Source organism: Anabrus simplex, chromosome 5, assembly GCF_040414725.1.
Source record: "Anabrus simplex isolate iqAnaSimp1 chromosome 5, ASM4041472v1, whole genome shotgun sequence".
Taxonomy (NCBI): Eukaryota; Metazoa; Arthropoda; class Insecta; order Orthoptera; family Tettigoniidae; genus Anabrus; species Anabrus simplex.
Genome location: NC_090269.1, coordinates 130,656,677 through 130,681,756, shown reverse-complemented (window position 1 = coordinate 130,681,756; position 25,080 = coordinate 130,656,677). Strand labels below are relative to the sequence as shown.

Sequence of the window (25,080 nt, the reverse complement as noted above, 5' to 3'; positions counted from 1 at the left end):
TGGTAGCAGTCTGCTCTACTGGAGCTTGTTTTTATTTCTTGATTTGTTTTGGCGACAGCCTGTCCTATTGGGACTCCTGTCTCCATTTTTCCATCTTGGGCTTGCTTCTGGATCTGCTCTACTGGAGCTTCCATGGCTTCCCTTGATGTCTGAGTTTTTGAAAATGGTTCTTCTTGAGCATCCATGTTTCAATCAATCATAGGCTTTTTGCTCCTTCTAGGGTCCTGAGCATCGTTCTCACCATCCGTGATGAGGCATACAGCCATATATTGTCCTCCCGCAACTCGCGCTCTCCGTACCAGAAAATCCACGCCCCTCAGTCGTCCATCCATCAGTCTTCCCCTGACCCGAACCTAGCCAGGTTTGTTCCCCCTTCAGTAGGCCTACTCACGTGGTCTCCACTTAGCATTATCATGACCGAGTTCGCAGCCATAACTTTCCCCCTAGGTTGGATTCGCCCCATTCCCAACCCACGGCTTGTCCAGGCTACGTAGAACAAAGTGATGTGTTGGTTCCAGCACCCCGCAGTGAACCTTCACCCCAGTCACCAGCACCACTTCACCTGAACCACTGTATCACCCATGTGGAGGAACCATGGATGCCTCTCTAGCATGTGTGGATGAGGCTTCCATTTTCAAGCCTTGGTTTGGGCTAGTAAGAATCATAATGCCTCAAGACGTTTGCTGGCAATACCTGGTTTTGGTCCGCGAGAGGGTATTTGATTTTCCTCAGACCCTCCAGACTAGTCCGGAGGGCCCCCCTATCCGCCACCTGGGGCGCGCCCGATAGGGGAACAGGTAAGAAAACCCCCACGGGAACACTGACGTTAGTTATGCCATATTTTATTGTGGCTGCACAATTATTCATTTCCGTATGTTTAATAATCAGCAGGTAGGGACCCTCTTCGGAGGCAGCCTTACCCAGGGAGTGGCGCCCCTGCCTATGTGAGTCCCAGAGCACACTGACCCGGTGTGTAACATCTGGTATGGGTCCCAGCTCAGGGTTACGAGTGAAGACCTCAGCGACATCTACGGCGGAGAAGGTGGACTTCGGTACGGCGGAGATGGCGGAAGGGGCATACCCGTAGCGTCTGTACTCCAGAGGAGCGGCTACAAAAGGCGTCTGTCTCCATGTTAGGGGTGGCCTAATTTTGAACCTGGCAGTAGGTATAAAATGCCTTTGGGTGTGGCGAGCCCATCGTAACAATAGCCTATATGGACAGAGCAGATATGGTGCCTCGGAAAAGGTTAGGGCGTCCCCTGCTAAAAGCGACGCGCAGCTCTTCAGGTGCTGGGGGAACTGTGAAAAATGGGCAACCAGCACCAAACTACATCAAAATTGGAACAATAAATGTACTGACACTGACGGGAAAGGCAGAAGAACTGGTTGACTTCATGATAGAGAAAGATATAGCCATACTTGGACTGTGCGAGACCAAGAAGAGGGGTACAGGGGAGATCCCTCTGAGAGAAGGATACAGGCTGTATTACAGCGGAGGACCTGAAGCAAAAAATGGAGTGGCCATCATACTTAGAAGAGAAATCCAAGAATATGTGGAATATACGAAGAATATCAGCGATAGGATGATGGTGATGAGACTCCAGGTTGAAAATGGCGTGAAAGATCTATTTCAGTTGTATGCCCCACAAACTGGTTGCATAGATGAACATCTAGAGGACTTAGAGGAAGTGGAGAGACAGATAGAAGATAAGGAAGTACTGTTGATGGGAGATCTAAATGCACAAGTTGGAATGGAAAGACAAGGAAAGGAAGATGTTGTAGGGCCCTTTGGATATGGAAATGTAAATCCAGAAGGCGAGTTGTTGGTGGATTTTTGCATGAGGAATCAAATGATTGTTGGAAACACCTGGTTTAGGAAGAAGAACAGTCAGAAGATTACAAGGTATGGTTGGGGAGACAGACGAACAAAGACCATGATTGATTATATAATCATAGAGAAAGAACACCGGAAGAACCTTGTAGATGTAACAGCCATGCCTGAAGAAGCCTTTGGTGGAGATCATAGAGTTGTGATAGGAAAATTGAAAGTTGGAAAGATTGAAAAACCTCAATTAAGAAGAGAGAAAAGAATTAAAGTATGGAAGTTGAAGGAGAAAAGCATACAAGAAGAATTTCAAAGGGAAATAATACCCTTGGTACCCAGGACAGAGGTGGGGAATGTTGAAGAGGAATGGAAAAGATTTAAGGAAGCACTGGTTGGATGTGCAGAAAAGGTGTGTGGTAGAACATCAGGAAATGTGAAAGACAAAGAAACACACTGGTGGAATGATAGGGTAAAGATTAAAGTGAAGGAAAAGAAAATGGCATGGAAAGCATGGAAAACATCTAAGACTGAAGAAAGTAGAAGAAAATATGTGGAGGCAAAGAATTTGGCCAAGAAAGTAGTGGAGGAAGAAAAGAGGAAAAGCTGGGCCTTATTCACACAGAAATTGAGAGATGATACGCAGGGCAGCAAGAAATTACTGTATGGTATCTTAAGAAACAAAAAGAGAGATCAAGTAAACACCAGATTTGTGAAGGATGAAGGTGGCATAATTTTAACAAAGCCAGAAGAAATAAGAAATAGATGGAGAGAGTATTTTCAGAAGCTGCTGAACATAAGAACGGATGACAGTCATTCAATGGACGACCAGGAAAGGCAATTAGTTGATGAAGAAATGGATAAAGAAATTACAATGAATGAAATTGAAATGGCAGTAAGAAAGATGAAGAATGGAAAAACTGCTGGAATAGATGAAATTTCAGTGGAGATGATAAAGGCAGCTGGAGCTGTAGGCCTGCAGTGGACATATTGGGTTCTCAGGAATGTCTGGGAGAATAAGGAGGTCCCTGAGGATTGGCAAAAAGGAATAATCATCCCAATTTTCAAGAAAGGTGATAAGAAAGTTTTGAAGAACTACAGGGGAATTACTCTAATATCCCATGATGCTAAGATAATGGAAAGTATACTGGAAAGTAGAATAAGGTTGAGGGTTGAGAATCAGATACAGGAGAATCAGTTTGGTTTCAGAAGTGGAAGGTCAACAATAGAGCCCATTTTCATTATGAGACAACTAATGGAAAAGCATTGGGAGTACGGGAATGATATGGTGATGACATTCATTGACATTGAAAAGGCATATGACAGTGTCCCCAGGACGAAAGTTTGGGACAGTCTGGTGCAAAAAGGAATTGGACAGGGATTAATAAAGATGATCATGGCATTGTATAAGAAATGTTGTAGTTGCGTGCAAACACAAGTTGGCAGGACAAGTTGGTTCAAAATAACTAGTGGGCTGAGACAGGGAAGTGTTCTATCACCAATCCTGTTTACAATAGTAATGGATGACATCATGAGAACAGCAAAAGCAGCATATGGAGGAAGAGAAATGAACATGATGTTATTTGCAGATGATATTGTGATTTGGGGAGAAGACAACAGGAAGGTTCAAGAACAGTTGAATGCAGTGAATGGGAAGATCGAAGAATGTGGATTAAAAATAAGTGTAGAAAAGAGTAAAACTCTTGTTATGACTAGAGGGGAGAAAGAAGGGAAAGGTCAGATTAGACTTGCAGACAAGCCCCTGGAAGTAGTGGAAACGTTTAAATACCTGGGGAGTGAATTAATGGAGAATGCTCGACTGGATGCTGAGATTAGTAAAAGGATTCAAGCTGGAAGTTGTTTCTATCATAGTGTAAGAAACATGTTATGGGACAAAGATGTGCCAACGGAAGCAAAGGATACTATGTACAAGATGTATTACGTACCCATAACAACTTACGGAGCAGAAACTTGGACAATGACAAAGAAGGATGAGAGTCGAATACAGGCAGCCGAAATGAAGTTCTTGAGGAGTATGATACAGAAGAGTAGAAGAGACAAAATAAGGAATGAGAAAATCCGGGAAGAAATTGGAGTGGAAAAAATGAACGATAGAATAGAGAAGAGCCGACTAAGATGGTTTGGGCACATAAAGCGAATGAGCGACGAAAGAATGCCAAAAAAGGTGATGGAAATGCAAATCCAAGGAAGGAGAGGCCGTGGACGACCACGATTGAGATGGAAGGATACCATCGAATGCAGCATTATAGAAAGAAACGTGGACTGGGACACAGTGTTGGAGGAGGAGTGGTGGAAAGACCGAAGAAAGTGGAGAGGAACCATATTTGCCCCTACCCGGCTACAGCTGGATAAAGGGAAATGATGATGATGATGATGATGAACTAAAAATTGGCATAAAAATATCAATGACAAATTGTTGGAAAATATGCCGGCAATACCTGTTCCACGTGTCTTTACAGTATGACGATCCATCATGAAAATATTCCTGTTGCCTGTAAAACTGTTAATTTTACTAAATGTGAGGTACAGCAGATAATTTATAACTGTGCCACTGAGTAGCCATGGCCTTTCTAAGAATTTGAAGGCTTGCATTTTTTAATGCCATTCTTCCGATATAAGAAACTTTTTTAGAGGCTAATACAGGGACATTTTTTAACTTTTTCGGGGCATTGTCACTTGCCCGGTCACCTGCACTGTGAGCCTATCTTCCGCCAAGTAGAATGTCTTTCTCTCTTTGCTATTTCCCGAGAACCAGTGATGTTATGCAGAGGCACTATACAACTGGTTACCGCGGCTAGCGATGTAGCCTGTAGGCCTAATAAAGACATGGACATTGAAGGTCGAATTTTATGCACAAGCGGGGGGTGAAGGGAAGCAGCTTGTTTACCATGGTAGTTGCCAGTTGTGTTTATTAATTTTAGGTTGCGAATGCAAAGACTGCACTTGATTTTTCACAAGAGATTCTGAGAAAAAGAAGTCTTCTTGGATTCGGAGAAATACGGTAATACTTTTGACAGTTGAAAAACTGTTGATTGGGGCTGGTGATGATTTGCGTGACCAAAGGGCCTGGTTCACTGAGGTAGAAAGAGATCTTGAAGAACTGGAAGTCACACATAATGACATCCTGCAGCATGCCCCACTCCAGTACAAACTTCAAGCATGCCGTGGTTTCCAGGATAAGCCAAAGCTAAAATAGGAAAGGCACAGACACAGGAGAGAAAGGAGCAACACTGAGAACGAATGTGGAAGTACTGAGCAAATGTCAAAGCCCAAAGAAGGGGTCAGTTGAAATGACATGGTCCATACTTGGCTGAAATGAGATTAATGAAATATTAATATTAATAATAATGATGATGATGATGATGATGATGATATAGTTGAATATGCAGTACAGAATGGATCCCTATTTTACAAAGCAAATTAGGGCTGTAGTTTACTATTGCAAATTGTTTCAAAACAAGGAAATTAAAAGTTCAGTTTATTAAAGATTTGCTGAATATGTTAGGAATTGAATATTACAACAAGGCTTCTTGAAAACATTCTGCAATTGTTTTGAAAGTTCCAGATCACAGTCGTTCAGGTGATGCTCAAATAAGTCTTTTCCTTCTAAACACAGGGCAGGAAAATATTAATGATCCACTGTCTGAAGAAATGCACAGAAATGTAAATACGGTAGAAGTTCCGCTATAATTAGTACGGCATATAACGAGAACCCTGTTATGACAACAGTTTATGCCTGTCCCTTCAAAATAATATATTAAACTGTGCATTATCCTTCGGTTACAGCGAGAGCTCTATCACTGACGCATCCATTATTACGAGAGATTAAGCGTGCACGAATTTTCCCGTTATAGACATTTAAGCATGCAGCGATTATATTGCATGCGATCGATCATCCTCGATATTGTTTCCTCACTGTATCCACTAGTGAGCTCTCTCATCGACATTCGAAGGCGATGTTGGATAATACAGATGTTGATTCCCATAGGGAATTTAAAATATTTGTCCCGAATGAGTAAATTTATAATACCAATATAATTGTCCGTTATTGGACATTACAAATTTTCCAGCTAACTCATTCTTGGTTGCCTGCGTTTCGCCCTCGTGTGCTAAGTTCCCTATGGGAATCAACATCTGTATTATCTGATGGCCAGGCAGGCATCAATTTTTTGGAAATGAGACATAGCTCTCATAGTGCATTGGCACTGCTGGTGGCTTCAAGTAGCCTATGCAGTGGCCTCCACGGTATGCACTAGCCTTGCGTCTTGGGTGGTGTGCTAAGTCCCAACTGATGAGCCTAACTTAGCACACGAGGGCGAAACACAAGCAACCAAGAATGAGTTAGCTGGAAAATTTATAATATCCAATAACGGACCATTATATTGGCGATGTTGGAGTCGAAAAGAAACTACAAAATGAAAGAGGATAACACGTTTTCGTACAATAAATGCGTAAATAACGTGGCCGATAGCAGTTGTTAAATCTTGATTTACTAATTTCATTTCCGTATTGATCATTAATATATAGATAAGGAAAGGTTCCACCTTATCAATACAGTTTTATTATTAACTACAGGACCGGTTTCAACCCTAAACAGTCATCATCAGCTGTACATTGATACCTTTACATATGTCAAATGATAGTTAATGTGCCTTTCTAAATGGAGAAGCCATGGGGAAGCATTATGTCCAAGCGTCCAAATTGGGCATGTTTGAGAGTAAAATGGTTAATATAATACAATTCAGGTACTTATGTGTGGAGTTATCTTTTAGGCCTAAAATTTGTTTGTGAAATTTAACTTAAACTTAATTCTAAATTACAAGTACATTGAACACTTTAAAATACATAGTACAGACATAGTACATACTACAGACAGGATCGGCAAGATACTGGACAAATACGACATAACTATCTATAAACCTCACCAAAAGCTAGCCTTTTATCTACCACCAGTAAAAGACACAATAGAATGACAGGCCCCTGGAGTATATCACATTGAATGTAGCTGCAGAGCCTGTTATGTTGGTGAAACAAAACGTCTGATCTCCACCCGCCTAAAAGATCATATCCGTCACACCAAGAACCAAAACACAGATATTTCAGCGGTAGCCAAGCATTCCTACGAAACAAGGCACGGAATATCATTTGACAAGACCAAGATCCTAGCAGCTATCCCTTGGAATCTGGAAAGGAAAATCTGCGAGGCAATAGAAATCAAGAAACATCCAAACAACATAACTTTGGAAGAAGGATATAAAATCAGTAATTCTTGAATGCCTATCATTCATAGTTTAAGACATACAGAGCACAACATAAACACACAGGCCGAAACCCCATTACATAACAGTGCGGGCAAGCCCCCACTATCTGGCTGTGACACATACCTTTCAGAATACTCACGAGACAGCCAGGGCTTACGTCAGCCAGAAAGGCTAGGATATAAAAGGCCAAGGTCAGGACCACTCTAGTAGTGTAAATTTCTGCCTGGGAGACTGATTACCTTGGATCGAGTAGGGGTATTTCAGTCGCCTTGACAAAGAATACTGCAATGTATTCGAAACGTCGGCAAACTGTACGTGATGTGCAGACAACTACAACACGGTTCAACCCGGAAATTAATTTAAATAATTCTTCACACCTTGGAAGCTTCACTTCTAAGATGCAGCTGATGATGACTGTTCAGGGTCGAAACCGGTTCTGTAGTTAATAATAAAATTGTATTGATAAGGTGGAGCCTTTTCATATCTATATATTAGCAGTTGTTAACTCGTTAGAAATAATGGCTGAAGTAAACGATAGCTTAATACTTAATGTTATATACTGAAATTAAGTAAGAATGTGATACACCTCAAGATATGGCAGAGTACGTCACTGATTCAGAGGATAGTTTATATTTTCTTGCGTCTAGTTAAATTTCGAAAGGCTGTTCCCATGTAAATTTGTAGCGAGGAGGTTATCATTTCTCTACGTGTGCTTGAAATAAGTTTACGTTTTTATTATACATATGTAGTTAGGTTAGGTGACGCTGATTGAAGAAGAAAACTGGAACGTTTGCCTTAGAGATCTCTGGCGTGTTGTTATAACTTTTTCAGAATGAAATAAACATACACTATCACATAGTATTGGATATAGAAAAATAACAAACGAGCAAGCCGTAGTGTGGATATCATCTGTGAAAATGCAAGTTTTGAACAAACTGACTGCCGTTTCGTACCAATTTTATTGTGGATGGTGTTTTTCCTGACTTTCACGAAAAATTGGATATAACGACAATCCGTTATAGCGAGTAAATTTCTCGCCGTTATTAATTCTCGCTATTACGAACTTAACTGCATCCATCAATAATTCATATTTTAAATTGTTCAAAGTAAGATTAAAATTTTCTGTTTTAAACTACTTTAGGACAAAGTTTGGCTCTAGTACTTTACTCTGAAGTCCATGTTGAACTTCAAGGAAAAATGTTTCTCTTTTAACAGAGTCATTTAAACTAATGTCCAGATTTTGTTCCATTGATGTATATGTTTCTTGATTTGTCTCTTAACATAGCACATTGGAGATTTATCATAATGTATACTTTCAGTGTTCAATGTAGCAGTTGATTTTGCTGATGAATCTGCTCTTTCATTTCCATCAGACCCAGTGTAAGCATGAATCGAAGAGGTACATGTGGGAGCATATTCTTTAGCCTCTGATCTTATACTGACTGCTGTCAGATTCATATTGTATTCGTTTTTGGAGCTCACCGCTGCTTGCGAGTCACTAAATATCCTTATGTTTGTCGTCATCATTGAACTACAGATTTTATAGCACAAAGTTCTGCCTTAAAAATTTCAGCGCCATCCTGATGGACTGTGTAATTACATCTGTCTTATTTCTATCAGTATTAGGGATATGCGAGACATCTGTATGGATGAGACAGTCATCAAGGTGTGAGCAGGTGCTGCAAAGAAGTCTCTTGAAATAGTTAGGATGACCAGACTGCCAAAAATGACCCTTCCTTTCTGCAACAGTGTTGAAAACTGGTAGAGGTAATGCTTTGCTTCTCTTACACAGAGCCACTTCAGCTCTGCCAATTCCAGATAGAAATAATGGCTTGATTCCTGCAATTACCAAAGCAGCGTCAGTAGAATTCACAGTAGGCAAGTGAGATTCAAAGTGCAAAACCTCTTTGAATTTGTAACAGTTCGTCCTAAGTTAATTTCTTTTCCAAAATACTGTGGAAAGCACAAACACAGTACAATATTAGCAGAATTATGACTGCAAGATAAATTATATGGAGAACCTCTGAGTAAAGTCTCAGGAGCAGCTAATAGACCTTGTAAAAGTTTTCTTGATTTCAGTTTAATGTTTTGTTTGACTTTTTATGTGTCTAACTTTCTTTTAATTGACAAGTAGAAATGTTAGTATCAAGTGTTAAAATTTTATTCAAAACAAAATTATTAACAGTTTGTTTGTCACATGAAATATACCAGCTTGTTTTGTAGTTACAATCTATACTACATACAAGACTGTTTGAAACTTAGTTACAGTCTCTCTTCGGCAAGTAGAAGAACAAATTTGCTATTGATCAGTGTAAAGACCTAAAAATGTCAATTTTTGTAGTTATGTCAGTTTCACATTAAGCCCTTGATTTGCCAACTTATTCATTGAGTAAACGTTAATGACTAGGAAGTCACTGTATAACAGCCTAAGTGTTAATCATTGGCTTTATGAACCCTCTGATACTTTGGCTTTAAACAGTTCTGTTATGTCATAGTCTTGCCATCAGTTATGTCTACTGGTGATGGTGCATTTGTTATGAGATCCTGTGCATATGTGATAGATTTGTGTTGTCCATTATCTGTATGGATGTGAGAGTTATTTCCCTTAGGTTCATGATGCATAGTTTCCTCATCCAGAAAGAGATGTTACATAGCTGGCAACTCATTTCCCACCCCACCAATTTCCTGACTATTATTCAGTCATTGCCTAAAATAAGACATTTAATGTAGTTTGGTGAAAAGACTCTCAAAGGACTTAGGTTTGTGTGTAAGTGGTTATTTGAATAGCTTTAACCCATTAACATATTAAATTTAATGTACTGAGCATGCGCATGTATACCATTTTTTCATGGGAAAGATACGGTTTTGTAGATGTAATCCGCAACATACTGAATTTTAATCATACCATTGTTTGATGTGATGAATTGCAGCACCCAGAGCAACAATTTGAAAGTTTTCAAAGGTGTGAAACACTCTAAAACACTCCGGGAAATGCAAAACCATCAAATACTTCTCACAGTCGTATCTCACTGCACTTTTCTTGACATTGTTGCTTTCAACACAGTCACGGCATGCTTTGGGGTTATAAATCTTGTGAAATGTACCCAGTGAACTCATACAGGGTATTTTGTTTTTTTTTCTGCGAATAAGTGATCGGCAAAACCGTTTCTTTCAGTAGCTATCTCATCCCGTAAAGAGTTGTGAACCACGTGTTGAGAAATGTCTAGAGGGGAGGGATCTGGAGAGAGGGTTCTGTTTATGATTGATTTTATCCCAGAATTTGGAAGGTCTATCACCTGTTTTACTCCATTCCCAGCCATCCTCCTTTGTGTTTTTGTAGGCAGGATGGACTTCAATATCGCCTTCAAAGGCGTCATCACTCAACGTGAAATTTTTTGTTATGTTGCTACAACTTTCACTGCTAGTAAATAAAATTGTGTAATTTTCTAAAACTACACTAGAGTCCCGTTAATACGAACCCCGTTAATCCGAAAGTCCGGTTAATCCGAACTGAAATATTCATTTTTTTAAATTCTCCTTATTGAAATGAAAGAACATATTATAGAATGAAGATTTACTTGCATTTTATTAATCATATTTTACTAGAATAACTTAATGTAAACATAATTACACATCATAAACCATCAATCACTGGTCGTTTATCTTTACAAAGTCTGTCAGTTTCTTGTGCCGTAGTGATTGGGACCTACTCGAAGATGAAGTGTTAAACCAGCATCTCACAAACATCACATCAGTGGGTGTAACAATGGAGTGTTGCTCGACGTAGCTTACGGCAAGTTCTAAGGCGGCCGCGGCATCTGAATGTGATATTGGTTGTTCATTGTGGTCTTCTTCGTCGTCACTCTGTTCCTCTTCAACTCCAGATTCTTTCTCCACCATAGTTACAATTTTTGATCTGTTTGTAATTGATGACAGTCACCTTCCATCCACTCGCTAATGTCTTTTTATTTGTCGTTTCCTCCTCTACGGGTTCTTAACTACCCTACTGTAATTCTATACATTATTTTATTAATGTAACTGCTAAAGAATGAACATTTCAAATTACAGTATGTGCTGTACTGTATTTTAGAAACTATTTTCCTCAGACGTTTTAGGAGCTGGCCTTCTGACCCCAACTTGGCACGTTCGATCCTGGCTCAGTCCGGTGGTATTTGAAGGTGCTCAAATACGCCAGCCTCATGTAAGTAGATTTACTGGCACATAAAAGAACTCCTGCGGGAGAAAATCCTGGCACCTAGGCGTCTCCGGAAACCGTAAAAGTAATTAGTGGGACGTAAAAACAATAACATTATTATTAGAAAATATTTCCCAGTTAATCCAAAAATTTCGTAATCCGAACAGACTCCGGTCCCAATTAGTTTGGATTAACGAGACTCTACTGTATATCACTGCCCAATTCACTCTTGACTATCCCATAATATAAGTTTGATTTTATTCCTTGTAATACACTGTTTGCTAGTGTCTGCCATTTCTGCTGATTATCAAGGGGGTAATCAGCCTGCTTGGAGAGTGATTGCCTGCTGCGTGATGCAATCTATGATGTTCATTCCAACTTAGAGAGAGAGAGAGAGAGAGAGAGAGAGAAGATTCTCAGCTTTCAGATGGTATACTGCATGTCATGCCATCTATGGACAGAAAGCTTGAACTCTAGGTCATTCCATGTTAAGAAAACTGTATTGCTCTTATGACAACAGGGTTGCCGTATCAAACGGCTCTGCTCAACACCATCACGGCACATACATTTGTGATTCAGTATTTAAGTTCAAGATAAAAGGCAGAAGAAACTGGCTGCAAATTATTTTTATGAACTAATGCAGATGGGGTGTTTACAGTGGCTATTTTTGGTTTGTACAGAATCAGAGGTAAACTAAGGCACATAAAATACGCAGCATTAAAGTGTAAGGCAAACTGGGGGAGAAAATAGACAGATAATAATATTTATGGGCTCAAGGGATGATGGATGCATTTAATTGCATTTAATAAATGTCCCCAGGCAACGCGGGGTACTACTATGCTGTCGTGTCGTAACATTCTCTGCCATAACACAAATAAATCACTGTATTAATGTTAAAAGAAAGAAATCATTCACGTAGGCTAATCACATAACACTCACTCAACACAAGACAAGTACGCACTGATATAAAGGCTAGGAAACAGACCCAACAAATAAATACTGTGGATGACTCCTAGATGGTTGAGGCGCTGGCCTTCTGACCCCAACTTGGCAGGTTTAATCCTGGGCTCAGTCCGGTGGTATTTGAAGGTGCTCAGATACGTCAGCCTCGTGTCGGTAGATTTGCTGGCATGTAAAAGATCTCCTGCGGGACAAAATTCTGGCACCTTGGCATCTCCGAAAACCGTAGAAGTAGATAGTGGGGCGTGAAGCAAAATAACATTATTATGTATGACTCTACAAAAGATCACAGTATTATTGTTAAAGAAAGAAATCACACATGTAGGCTTATCGCTTAACTCCCACTCAAGACAATTGCACACTGATTTAAAGCCTAAAAATACACACGCAACAAATAAATACTGCAGATGACTTCACTACAGAGGTGAGCTGTCAGCGGTTCACAGAGTAAGGGGACTACACGATGCTTGTACCAGAGCAACACAGAAGAAGGAAATTGAAGGAAGGCAACGAAGTGATGGCTGTTCCTGCCATTGTGCTTCCTCCCTAAGAATGTATTTATGAAAAAGGAAATGTTATATAGTTATTTTAATAACTCACGGGCAAAAATCCCTCATCCTCTTTATTTGTCTTTCATAACGCATTACAAAGTACAGTGTAATATCCCTTAATCATGAGGAATTATGGGTGTCTCAGAGGGGGTGTGTTCACTCCTTGTAGGGCCATAAGAGCAATACTGTTTTCTTAACGTGGAATGAGCTATAGTTGTAGAAAGCTTACCTCTCAGTTGACCGCCTGCCAGGCGTCTTGTGTATGAACGCTCACTGCACGCGCGGCTGCCTGGCAGGCGGCAAGGTATGCCAATGAGTTAAGTTGAGGAACATGCACAATGCAACCAGTATTATAGAGCTGTTGCCAATAAACACTTGGTAAGCTAGGAGAGTTCAGTAGATGCTGTGTCATCAGGCTGCGGAAAGGTGACTAATTTTTTTTTTCTTTCAAACTGACAGTCTGTTGAACTGTTTAGTTCACAAGTTCAAGACCTGCAGAAACCTGGGAGAACTGGCATGTGCTGAGATTTCATCACATTGTCCAACATGCATAAATTATTTCAAGACAGTCAAAGAGAAAGAAAAGGTTCAAACCAAGAATAGTAGCAATCTTTTTGTATTTCTGTCAGCACTCCCCATTTTTCTTGCTCTTTCCATATTCACAATCATTTGACAGAATAGTAGTTAATAAACTAAATTAAATTCCCTTAATATTTTCACTTAAGTTAATGATAGAATTCTGTGTTTTTTTAATTGATTTTTCTTGTAATTGATTTGCCAGTTATGTGCCTTTAATGATTCCAGTCCTTGAGGGGAAGATAAGCTTTTGTGGCTAATGATCATGCTCTCACTAGCCTGTGAAATTACTACTGTCCATATATCTTGCCTCGTGTGTATGTGTTGTATGAACATCTGCTTTTAAAAGTGTTTTTTGGGTAATTTAATAACATTGTGACATATTTACTTTACTCTAACATTAATGTTACGCCTCTGTAAATGCTGCATGGATAGACTTCTTTGGCCGGGTCAAGGATAAGGCTGGTGACATGGAGCGTATTCTCAAGGAGAAGGATCGCCATGGTTGGTGATCTGTTCATATTTCAGCTTTTCCGTAACCCTGTGTTATTACATGCATGGTCTTGCTTTGTCAGAATAATGCCTTGCACCCTCCTCTTTGGTTATGTATACACTGTATATATTTTTGTGCAAAATATGTACTGTTTATCTTCTTCATTTGATAATATTTCTGTTTTTGATGATGTGTTTATTTTTAAAGATATATCTTTTGTATTTTCTCATTTAGCCAGATTTATTCTTATTAATTTGTTCTTCAGGGTTGTATTTTTATTTGTTTTTATTTCACCTCTTCTGAAGAAAATTTTTTGATTTCTTCTTTCATAGGAATAAGAAAATTTTATTCCTCAATAGCAATTGTTTTATTTGATAGAGACCAAGGAAGTGGCTGCGCGATTTTGGGTACGTAGCTGTTGGCTTGCATTCGGGAGATAGTGGGTTTGAACCTCACTGTCGGCAGCCCTGAATATGGTTTTCCAAGGTTTCCCATTTTCACACCAGGCAAATGCTGGGGCTGTCCCTTAATTAAAGCCATGGTAATTTCCTTCTGACTCCTAGCCTTTTCCTATCCCATTATCACCATAAGACACATCTGAGTTAGTGTGACATAAATAAAATTGTAAAAAAAACAAAACATTTGGTGGGGAATCTTGTCAGTGTAAGTAATGGAAATGGAAGAATATGTGCTCAGAAGCAACATATCAAAGACAGGAGATTTGGAAGTGGATAGAAACACACACAGTAATCAACAGAATGGCAACGGAAAGGACAACATAAAAGGTCAAGGATAAACTCCATATCTTCATCTTTCCTAGCCTCCTATCTCTGATCTATTAAATTTGTTTTGAATATATCTAAGAAAGATTTTGGTTAATGTTTAAAGAGGTCTATCAGATAGAAACTCTGAATTAGTAATCACACTTTTTATGTGTAATTTTTATGCCATATCTTCTTATATTTTTGTTGCTCCATTGAGATAATTGTGTACTTAATGTCCCATCAGGTAATCCACTCTTTGTCTTCTATATCTTAACATTTCATACCTTCCTTATGATGTATGCCTGGGGTCTAACTAGTGATTTTAATTGAAGAGGAAGTAGGAGCAGGATACTTTGTATTTACACTGTCATGACCAGGTTTTTTATGCATTGAATTGAATAGCAGTGAAAACAAACTTTTTTCAGCATCCATCTCCTCTTGTCACCAATGACCTTGTTTCTACTTCCCAACTTCATCAGAAGGGTGGGCATCTACATAGTGAGGGGCCAATTTGATGATCTTCATTTTTGACCTAAGAAGTATAGGATAAGAAGAAAGCTGGATAAGCACAGGTAGAAGGGAACGTAAAAGATAAACATACAGCAAGCACATCAGGGTCAAATTCCAAGGATGTTTTCTCGAATTGTACTAAAGAAGTGTCCAGTTTTGATTTGAAATTCATTTGCAGAATCAGCTTTCATCATATAAAGAATGTTTACTTTGGTTAATGCTGTTAGAATTCTAATATGGTCAAGCTTTTTTTTTGTCACATAAACTGTAAGTTTGTGCAGTATTACAGCATGGTCTTTTTTTTTTTTTTTTTTTTTTTTCGACTGTATAGAATTGGTTCTTATAATTAATGATCTATGAACTTAATTTGGAGCATAAATGAATTGGTTCTTGAATCTTTTATCTAATTTTGAAAACTTGCTTAATGTGACTTGAAAAGAGTAAATCTGGAAAAAATAGTTATTGTTTTATCTTTCAAACAAATGTAAAGGTAAGCTGTAACTTCATTCTAGGTATCCTTGCCAAAATGAAGGAGGGAGCAGAGAATGTCCAGACCAAGTTGCAAGCTAAGGCAGAGAGTGTAGGCTTCAAGCCAATTCAGCCTGATGGCAAAGGTAGGATAATTCTTTTTATTACTTTTTTTCATTTCATATTTTAGCAGCAAAACTTGCTAAGGTATCAAATCCCTTCCAAAATGTTTGTTTGATAAATGATTCATAAATAATTATGAACAGCTTAGAATCAGCAAGGTGAGTCTATTATACTTAGTCGAAACTGAATTAGTAGTACAAAAATTTAGAAGTAGTATAAATATATTTGAAGAAAATACTCCAGAGATGATTAAAATCTTATATGAATTAAGGTTTTACCTATGTCCTTATTTGCAACATCAGACATTTTTCTGGGTGTACATCTAGTGCATGCGGCCCTTATTCCATTTCCTGTTTTGGAACATGACTTCCTGTTTATTTAAAAAAAAGGCTTAGTACTGTCTCTCTCTCTCTTTCAATAAAATTAAATCCAGTTTGATTTTCTACAATTTTATTAATGACTTCACTTGTAACCATATTGAAAATTTGTCCAGTTGAAAGTGTAATAATAATAATAATAATAATAGTATCAATAATCACTTTACAGTTCCAGTTTCTCTTTCACTCTGTCTTATTGAGATGTGTTCTGTTGTTAATGACATCCTCCAGTGGCTTTCCCGGATCTGCAATGTCCAGCTTTATGATGTCCATCCAATGGGTTTTCCTGCCATGTGTCTCTCCAAGTTAACATAAGCTGGCCTTGTTGGCTCCATCCTCATTACATGCCTGAACCACCTCAGACTGGACATGCTAACCCGATGTAACAATGATGTCTCCATCCCAGCTTCCTTTGTAACTGTGTCATTCTTTAACTTGTCCAGATTTTTTGAATTGTGGACCTCAGAAACTTCATCTCAGATGCCTGCAACCTTGATGAGTCCTTCTTAGCTAGGGTGCAGGCTTCAATACCATAGATTAAGATCGGTATGAAGTACTGATCGAACATTACCAGCTTTGATTTAGTTGGTATTTTGGGATACCAGAAGAGTGTTTGTACTGTACTTCCTGGTAAAAGTGAGAGCTCTTCTGCATGCTATTTGCCACCTCCTTCGTGGCTAGTGTATCTCGAGATAGTATGTTGCCGAGGCATGTAAAGTTTTTCACACTTCTCCCCAGATCATAACATCATCATTGAAAGCCATTGCATTTGGCTCACCATGAGTTTTCTTGATGTTCATTATGTAATCTATGAGGTGACAAACAATAATGGGGATACTGCATTGCCTTGCTGGACTCCACTTTTGGTCTGGAACCAGGATGAATGTCCGTCACCCAATTGCACACAGCTGCTCATACACCATCTGGGCTTCCCTCATCAGTTCCTCTGGCACATTTCTTTTTCTCAGACATTCCCATATCTTCTCTCTTGCAAAGCTATCATATGCCTTCTCAGTATCAAGGAAAACCCTAAACATACCTTTCCCCCTTTTTCCCTATATTTCTCCATTAACGTATAGACACTGAAGAGTAAGCCTGTTGTGGACCTAGTAGGCCTGAAGCCATACTGTTCCTCTTCTGTGGCTCTAAGATGACTCGCAATCTACTCTTTGTCAAGAATCTTAAACCGATGAGAAAGGAGTGTTATTCATCAATAGTTGTCCTTTCTTGAACAGGAGGATAATGACGCCCTTGCTCCAATCAGCAGGTATCTTATCATCCTTCCAAACTGCATTGAGCACTCTTTGTAGTCACTGCAAATTCTGGACTCCTGCTTTAATCATGTCTGCTGACTTCTTTGATTCCTGGAAATTTCCCTTCTTCGTAAGGGCTGCTTCTGTTTTTGCCCATGTAATGAAATGTAATAAAAAGGGAGGAAATATCAAAATAATTCCAAAAATATTTAGTTGCTGGTTTGGAGTAGAAAAGTATTAAAATATTGGTTTTGAAATTTTTCTTCAGCAATATTGGCTTGCTTTTGTATTATTTTCCATGTTATAATGTACTAGTTTGCAAATAAGTTATTTTTCATTGGACATGAACATTTCACAAATTTTATGTCCAAAAGCATTATCCAGGTTTGTTTCTATGCTTCCTAGAATTAACTATGAAGTCAAATGCAAACTTTACACTACTTTGTAAATAAACAGCTTATTTAATATCATCTTCCAGTACTTGCTGGCTTTCTTACTATATTTTTATAGAATCTGTATGTGTGCCTTAGGTCAGATGGATCTCTCAACTGTTCCTCTAATGTCCTTAAACAGTCTCACTCTTAGGGATGAAGCATTATTGGTGAAATGTTTGGGGGCTTGGAACCCAATTGGACCATTGTCTACAAACAAACCTGGAAAACTACTTCTCCTTTTTTGTGTTTTTCCTGCAGAATAAGGCTATGCTTTCAGCTAGATTCATAATCAAGGAAGTTCACAGTTGTGTCATTTAATGGACAAGAACATGATTGATCTCATATGAATATTTAAATTGTTCAAAGCCTGTTTAAGGTTCATTGCATTGTTGAACAACTGTTTTCCAGTATGTGAACCTATTGGATGCTAACAATAGCTTCATCATATGATTTGATAATCTTGTGGGTTTAATGAAGTGCATATTACACCATGTCAGAATCATCTCTTCAAGTTCACCACCATCATAATAATCATCATCATCATCATCATCATCATCATCATCATCATCATCATCATCATCATCATCATCATCTTCTCTCCTTATCCAGATGCAGTCAGGTTGGGGCTGTTTTATCTTATATTTCCACCACCTTGTTCCAATCTAGGTCACATTGTTTCGTGCTGGTTTTCCTTTAACCCTTTGGCCTACCATTACTTGTGAAGGGAAATATTCCCTTACATGCCATTTATTTTTCAGTCACTTTAACATAAATTTGACTAATCACATAAGGAAACTTGAAGACACACACTACAAATTTTTCAAGTTCTATCGTGTTTTTATGGTTTGGAGAAGTAAGTTTTTGTATGGTACAGCAAGAAACAGGTATCAACATGGAGGACAACCATACATTTGACACATTGAAAAGAGGTTTCCTTCCGTAGACCCTGCGTGTAACACACCTTGTATTGCTTGGATGGTACTAATTTCTTCTCTGTAGGGGCAATTTTGGATGGAAAGTGCCCAGAATTTTGACTCTGGAGTCTCACTGGGGTGGTACCAGTGCGGGGACGGCCTCTGCTGGGGTACTGGGGTATTCAAACACCTTCCAAGTACTGTTCTGCAGTGCTGATGCGGAATGCTTTGAAATGTTTATTCTTCATTGTTGGGTTGAGAATTTGCCAAATGAGAAAGGAATTCAATAATGCCATATCAAGGAGGTAGAAGTACATCATTTTATAGCCTTTCACATACTTCCTCATGAATGGGAAAGACGCCAGTCGCTGATCATGAGAGTCAACCCCACCCATTCCATCATTATAATCGACCGCCAGGTTGGGTATCAGCTTCTTCCCTCGTTTTGATTGGACTGTAACAATATCTGGTCTGTAATGCTTAGTTGACATAAAGTGTACAGGCTTTTTGTCAATCCATTTTATGGCTAGGATTTTGTTCGCTGAAGCGAAATTAAGTTCAGCTGTGTATCCTTGAACTTAGGAGGCATATTTTTCCTGTTTGCCCTAACTGTGCCAATAGCATTTGTGTTATGTTCCAGGAGAATCTTGTACAAAGACAGTGAACTGTACCAGTTATCCATGTACAAAGTTCTCCAGACACCCAGAAGATCCTTACACATATCAGTAACAATCCTCTCACTAACTAATAAATCATTGTAGGGAGATCCTCCCTCATAATCCTTCCCAGTATATATTTTGAAATTCCAGCAGTAGCTGTTCCCTAAAGAGCAAACTTTGTACACCTTGATACCGAATCTTGCTCTCTTGGATGGATTATATTGAATGAACGACAGTCTAGCTTTGAATTTCATCATAGATTCATCAGTGCAAATATTTTCTCCTGGAGTATACACAAACTTGAATCTGTCCAAAAGTAAATCTATAACTGGTCTTCTTAGTTTGTCATGCTTTGATTCAGAGGAGTCCGTACTAAAATGCAAGAATTTGTTTATAGAAACCAAGCGTTTGAATGGCATGGTTCACTAAATATGGGAGTTTCTATTACTCTGTCTCGACCAGTTACCTTGTATTGCAGGCTTTTTTGTCTGTGACATAAGAATACACAGAGCAAAGTGACCTTTTAGCTCGTCTATACTAACAGGAAACCAGTGTTTTTGTTCGTGTTATTGGTTTCAAGGGGAGCAGATAAATTAGCAAGAAATGTAGAGACTTAAGCCTTGGTCTCCTTTGTAATGTGATCCCAGAACTGTGGGGTTAGAAATTCATTCACTACCTCAATTTCTTTTGGATTATTCCCCAAACTCCTCCTCACTATAGAATGAATTTCAGAAACAGGTTTGCATGTTACAGAAACAGGCTTATTGTCAACAAGATCCTCATTCCAAGTATCATTACTGTAGTCCGCTCTTGTTGCATTCTGGTTTTGTCCCGCAGTTTCATTTGGCACTGTCACCTTGGAACTGAAGTCTGAATCACTTTCGTCACTCTCAGTTGAAGACGACGTATTTTCACTCTCCAGAGAATTATTTCCACTTTCAGCATCGCTATTTTCAAGCCAGTTATGAATAACCTCATCCATGATATAGATGTTGATTCCCATAGGGAATCAGAAATATTTGTTCCGAATGAGTAAAATTTATAATACCAATGTAAATGGTCTGTTATTGGACATTATGGCCAAGCAGGCATCAATTTTTGGTAGCGAGACAAAGTCTCTCATAGTGCATTGGCACTGCCGGTGGCTACAAGTAGCCTACGCAGTGGTCTACACAGTAAGTACTAGCCATGCGTCTTGGTAGGTGTGCTAGGTACCAACTGATGAGTCAAGCCTAGCACACGGGGACGAAACGCTGGCAACCAGGAATGAGTTGGCTGAAAAATTTATATTGTCCAATAATGGACCATTTATATTGGTATTATGTCATCCATGCCGTGCTTGGATGCCGCCATGATTGTTTACAAATAGCGGTAAACTGAGGTGCTTTTTATTTTCCATATTTCAGATCAGAGTTCCTATTTACACAGAGAAAATAGCTTCAGGTATCATCTGAAATCTATCGGGTAGGCTGCAAAACAAACAGAATAAATCTCTCTGACCAGCTAATCACGATAATGAACTTATAAATGTTCCATGCACCAGGACGGAAGTGTCCGTCAAAGTATGTTACCATCTTATGATCGCAGGACAGAAGGTTCCGTCAAAGTGTATGGCAATGGGTTAATTTGTAATTACATAGTTTTGGAACTTTTTGTTGTTGTTTCATATTTCCATATCGTCTTTATTTTTCTCCAGTTTGTCACTCAACTCTTCAACTTTCAGTTCTCCAAAAACTACTTATTAATCAATAGAACAATTTAACTGGTGAGGCGAGGGAGGTCTGTACTACAACAAATGATGATGATGATGATGATGATGATGATCTTTTTTTGAGTTGACTGCCATGGGTAACCTGCACGTCTGAGGATGGGATCCTATCTAATGTTGTAGATGACACAAACACCCAGTCTCTGAGCCAGAGGAAATAATCAAATAAAGTTAAAATCCCCCAGCCAGGAATTGAACTTGTGACCTCTTGATCGAAAAGTCACCATGCCAGCCAGTTAGGCATGGAGCCAATACTACAAAAGATGAAGACTTACTTCAACCATGACGAATATAAGAACAAGTGCGAGGACTCTTGAGTTCAAGCACGCCTCGCCAGGCAGCGCTAGAGTGGGTAAGCTCCACAGTGCCGATCAGCTGGTCTTAGGAATGATGCCAGAGGAAACGTATTACTCCGTAACTGATAAGTATATATAATGTTTTTTTTTTAAAACAATGAGAGATTAAAATTAAAATACCACAGCAGGATACATGGAAATACGGGCGATGGCCTTCGTTACATGTTGTGGAAAGCACAGGTTATTGGAGTTTACATATACAGATAAATAGTACATAACTCCCAGCATATTAAAACAAACACCCATGAACTATTTAAAGGTAATACTCTACTTACCAACCCCATTTGTCGGTTACAGGACTTTCGAAAGCTTGCGTAAAGATTTGGCAGATGTTTGAGATTATAAATCTTACCGGATTTCCTTCATTTTGAAGAAAAATCGGCACTTCAGATAATGATAAAGAAGTCTGGGGACTATATTCGTAACATGTTGAAGACGACAGCCAGCTTGTGAAGCATCAACTGAAAATTTTTCAATGGAATCAATACAATCAAAAAATATTTTGCTCCACATCGATTTTGAGTTATTGTTTTCCATTAATTACTTTCTCGGCCTGTAAAATTGTCACATCATACACTTTTTGAAGGACGTGTTAAAAACACTTCATTGTTGCTTGAACCATAGTCTTTATTTCAGTGAGAACTGAAAATTTACTTTGATTATTCTCACGTGAGAATGGGCACACGGCGAACACTTAATAAATTTAGAACAGTGACTAACAAAGTACCCAGCCAAATGGTACACTAAACACTTCTCAGTCAAAGAGTTTCGAACTGTGCTGTCAAATTCAGGTACAGAGCTTTCCCAGTCTTTGATATTTACTGCATCTTGAACCACAATTTTTTTCTCAATGGAAGTTCCATTGTCTTGTTATGCACTTCCACATCCCGGGCTAATATATGGATGTGATTAACTATGAGGTCAAGATCAGCTCCTGTTTAGGTTTGCAATTTCCTCCAACATTTAAAGCCTGCTTTATAGGGACGTAGACACATTGCAGTAGATGCAAATGAGGAAAATGTATTGCCGATGGATGATCATCTGAACTGAAAAACGTATAATTCCGAAATGCCGTTCTGAGGGATCCTGGGTGAGCTTACCTGTTAATCTCTTTCTCAAAGTCATTCACACATTTCCAAAGTACTCTGTAGGGTGATTCGAAGGTTCTGTTGGTGGCAAAGGTGGTGTAAGTAGATCTCCCAGTATGAAGAAAATTAACAATAGCTGTATGAGAAGGTGAACCTTGACAAAGAGCCTGAGAAGGCATGAATGCATTTAGTGCATCGGCAACAATATTTATATCACTGGTAAATGTCTGTGTCTTCACTACCTTGTAATCCTTCCAGTCCCATTTCTTGATAAAATTTCATTTCAATACATGCACAAAGTTGGAGAAAGCCAAGACCTTTCTCTTAACAGCTGCAGTATTAATGATGTGAAGTAGAGAACTTGTCTTGCCACTGACTCCTAACAATTTCCAGGGATTTTTATTTGTCTGACTACCATCACAAGTAAAGCTAACCACCTTCGCCTCAGCCTCTTTTAACTGCAAAATCACCTGTATTAGAATTTTTGCAAGAATGTCTCCTGGAGTAGCATTTCTGCTTGCATAAATAGCAACAGGTTGCACCCAATTATGCATAAAAGGTACGAATAGGAACACTAGTGCATAATTTGCAAGTAAGTTCTTCCGGAGGTCTGGTGTGTTCACCTAAATAAACTAATCCATCTACTTTATGGGGAAAAAACTATTGAACTGGATTTCTTCTCTTAGCTTAACTTCATAAAAAATAACACCACCATAACTTGAATTATCACTCTTTTCATCCTTAAGAAAATCTGAAATAGCATTTATGCTATGCATATTAACTCCATAAGAGCACTTAATCCCTTTACAAAGTTTTCTCAAGCGACTTCCTGAGGGCAGAGACAAGAGGTTATGTCACCGACAATGACAAAATCCTTTCAGTGATTTTATTTTCAACAATGAACTCTCTAAAATGAGTTCATTGCTGTACCTCATTCCATTAGAAAATTTCACCTGGCATTTCTTAAGCATGGTGTTGATTATCATCTTTTCCTTCTTGATAAGGTGTTTGTAATCTCTATAATTAAATGCCTGTGTATTTCTAACCTGCTTCTCCAGCAAATTAATTCTCAATTTTGCTGAGTTGAGACTGGATCTAGCTTGAATTAAATTTTGAATAGCATATTTTAGGCGCCTTTTGAGCGATAATACTGTCTTTTCGACATCAGAAAGCATACTAGAATGACCCAAATTTTTATCAGCATTAGACCGACCTTTTAATTCCCCATTCGCTGCTGCACTCCTATCTTTCTTTTTTTCCTTATGGTGTCTAAGTTCTTTTTCCTGTTGGGAGTTTCATGGAACTTAATCTCACTTGAAAGTTATTTCGGTCAATTGGGGAAAATGTGAGGCACTGCTCCTGGATGTAATTTTCATCTCACATGAGAGATATCCAGTTTTTTCATTATTCACAATAAAATTATCTGATTTTTCTATCAAATCATCAGAGAAATGAACATGACAAATTCTGTGTTAACTCAGTATCCTTCCGTGTAATAGTTCTGGCCCATTTTTCAAATTGATTTCGATCCTTCAGAGGAATAATCGCATATCATCAACTACTTTACCATCGCACAATACAGTACGGCATGCTGAACTATTAAATTAATCAAGCCACATAAGATACATGCTTGAAGTACACAACACACAATGAACTGAGTTTAGGAACTGAAAGCAAAGAAAATTAAACTTATTCACTCAAATATCCTACACAGTAACGTCTCCCGCATTTTTCTATACCCGGCTTGCCGGAATTACTGGAACATGTGTTGGATATAATCACTTGCAGTGGCGGGACCACAAACTATCATGCTATAGTGGCTTGGTCTTATATTCATCATGCTTCAACCATGATCTTCAAGTAAAGTTCATTGTAAGGTATTATGACTGTATTGAAGTCTTGATGTAAGTTGGCAATACTGTTGAAAAGGACTTTCTTTCTTCTTATGTACTTGAATAACTCGTGATAACCATAAAACAGAAGATACTAAAAAATGTTATATTTAGCATTTGCCAGGCTGAATAGCTCAGACGGTTGAGACACTGGCCTTCTGATCCCGACTTGGCAGGTTCGATCCTGGCTCGGTCCGGTGGTATTTGAAGGTGCTCAAAATACCTCAGCCTTGTGTCAGTAGATTTACTGGCACATAAAAGAACTCCTGCAGGACTAAATTCCAGCACCTCAGCGTCTCCGAAAACCATAAATGTAGTTAGTGGGACGTAAAGCAAATAACATTATCATTTGGCATCAGTTTCCAGTTGAATGCCATGTTATTGTGGGGGGGGGGGGGGATTATCATCTGATATGCTGTTCCTTAGTTCCAAGTTGCCTTTAATTTCAAGAAACCCCTTTTCTTTTTTAAAACCAGCGTTAAAATCTATCATTGCCTTTTGTTACACTGTATTTAATGTAGTGAATAGGCAGAAGTAAACTTGATCATTGTTAAAACTTGGTGCATTTTGAGGAGGTGGTGATGGTTATTTTGAG

General features: G+C 38.8%; 1 protein-coding gene across 3 annotated transcripts in view; it reads left to right on the top strand.

Moving 5' to 3' along the window:
* The window catches only part of Rbcn-3B (WD repeat-containing protein Rbcn-3B), a 438,089-nt gene that overhangs the window by 237,220 nt on the left and 175,789 nt on the right, over positions 1-25,080 (top strand). For 2 of the 3 annotated variants that reach the window (XM_067147119.2, XM_067147118.2), the window contains one exon: positions 15,666-15,767. In XM_067147119.2, the coding sequence (XP_067003220.2) occupies positions 15,666-15,767 (102 nt within the window). Of the gene's footprint in view, positions 1-13,821; positions 13,891-15,665; positions 15,768-25,080 lie in introns of all 3 variants that reach the window. The other variant, XM_067147117.2, reaches the window with a different exon arrangement.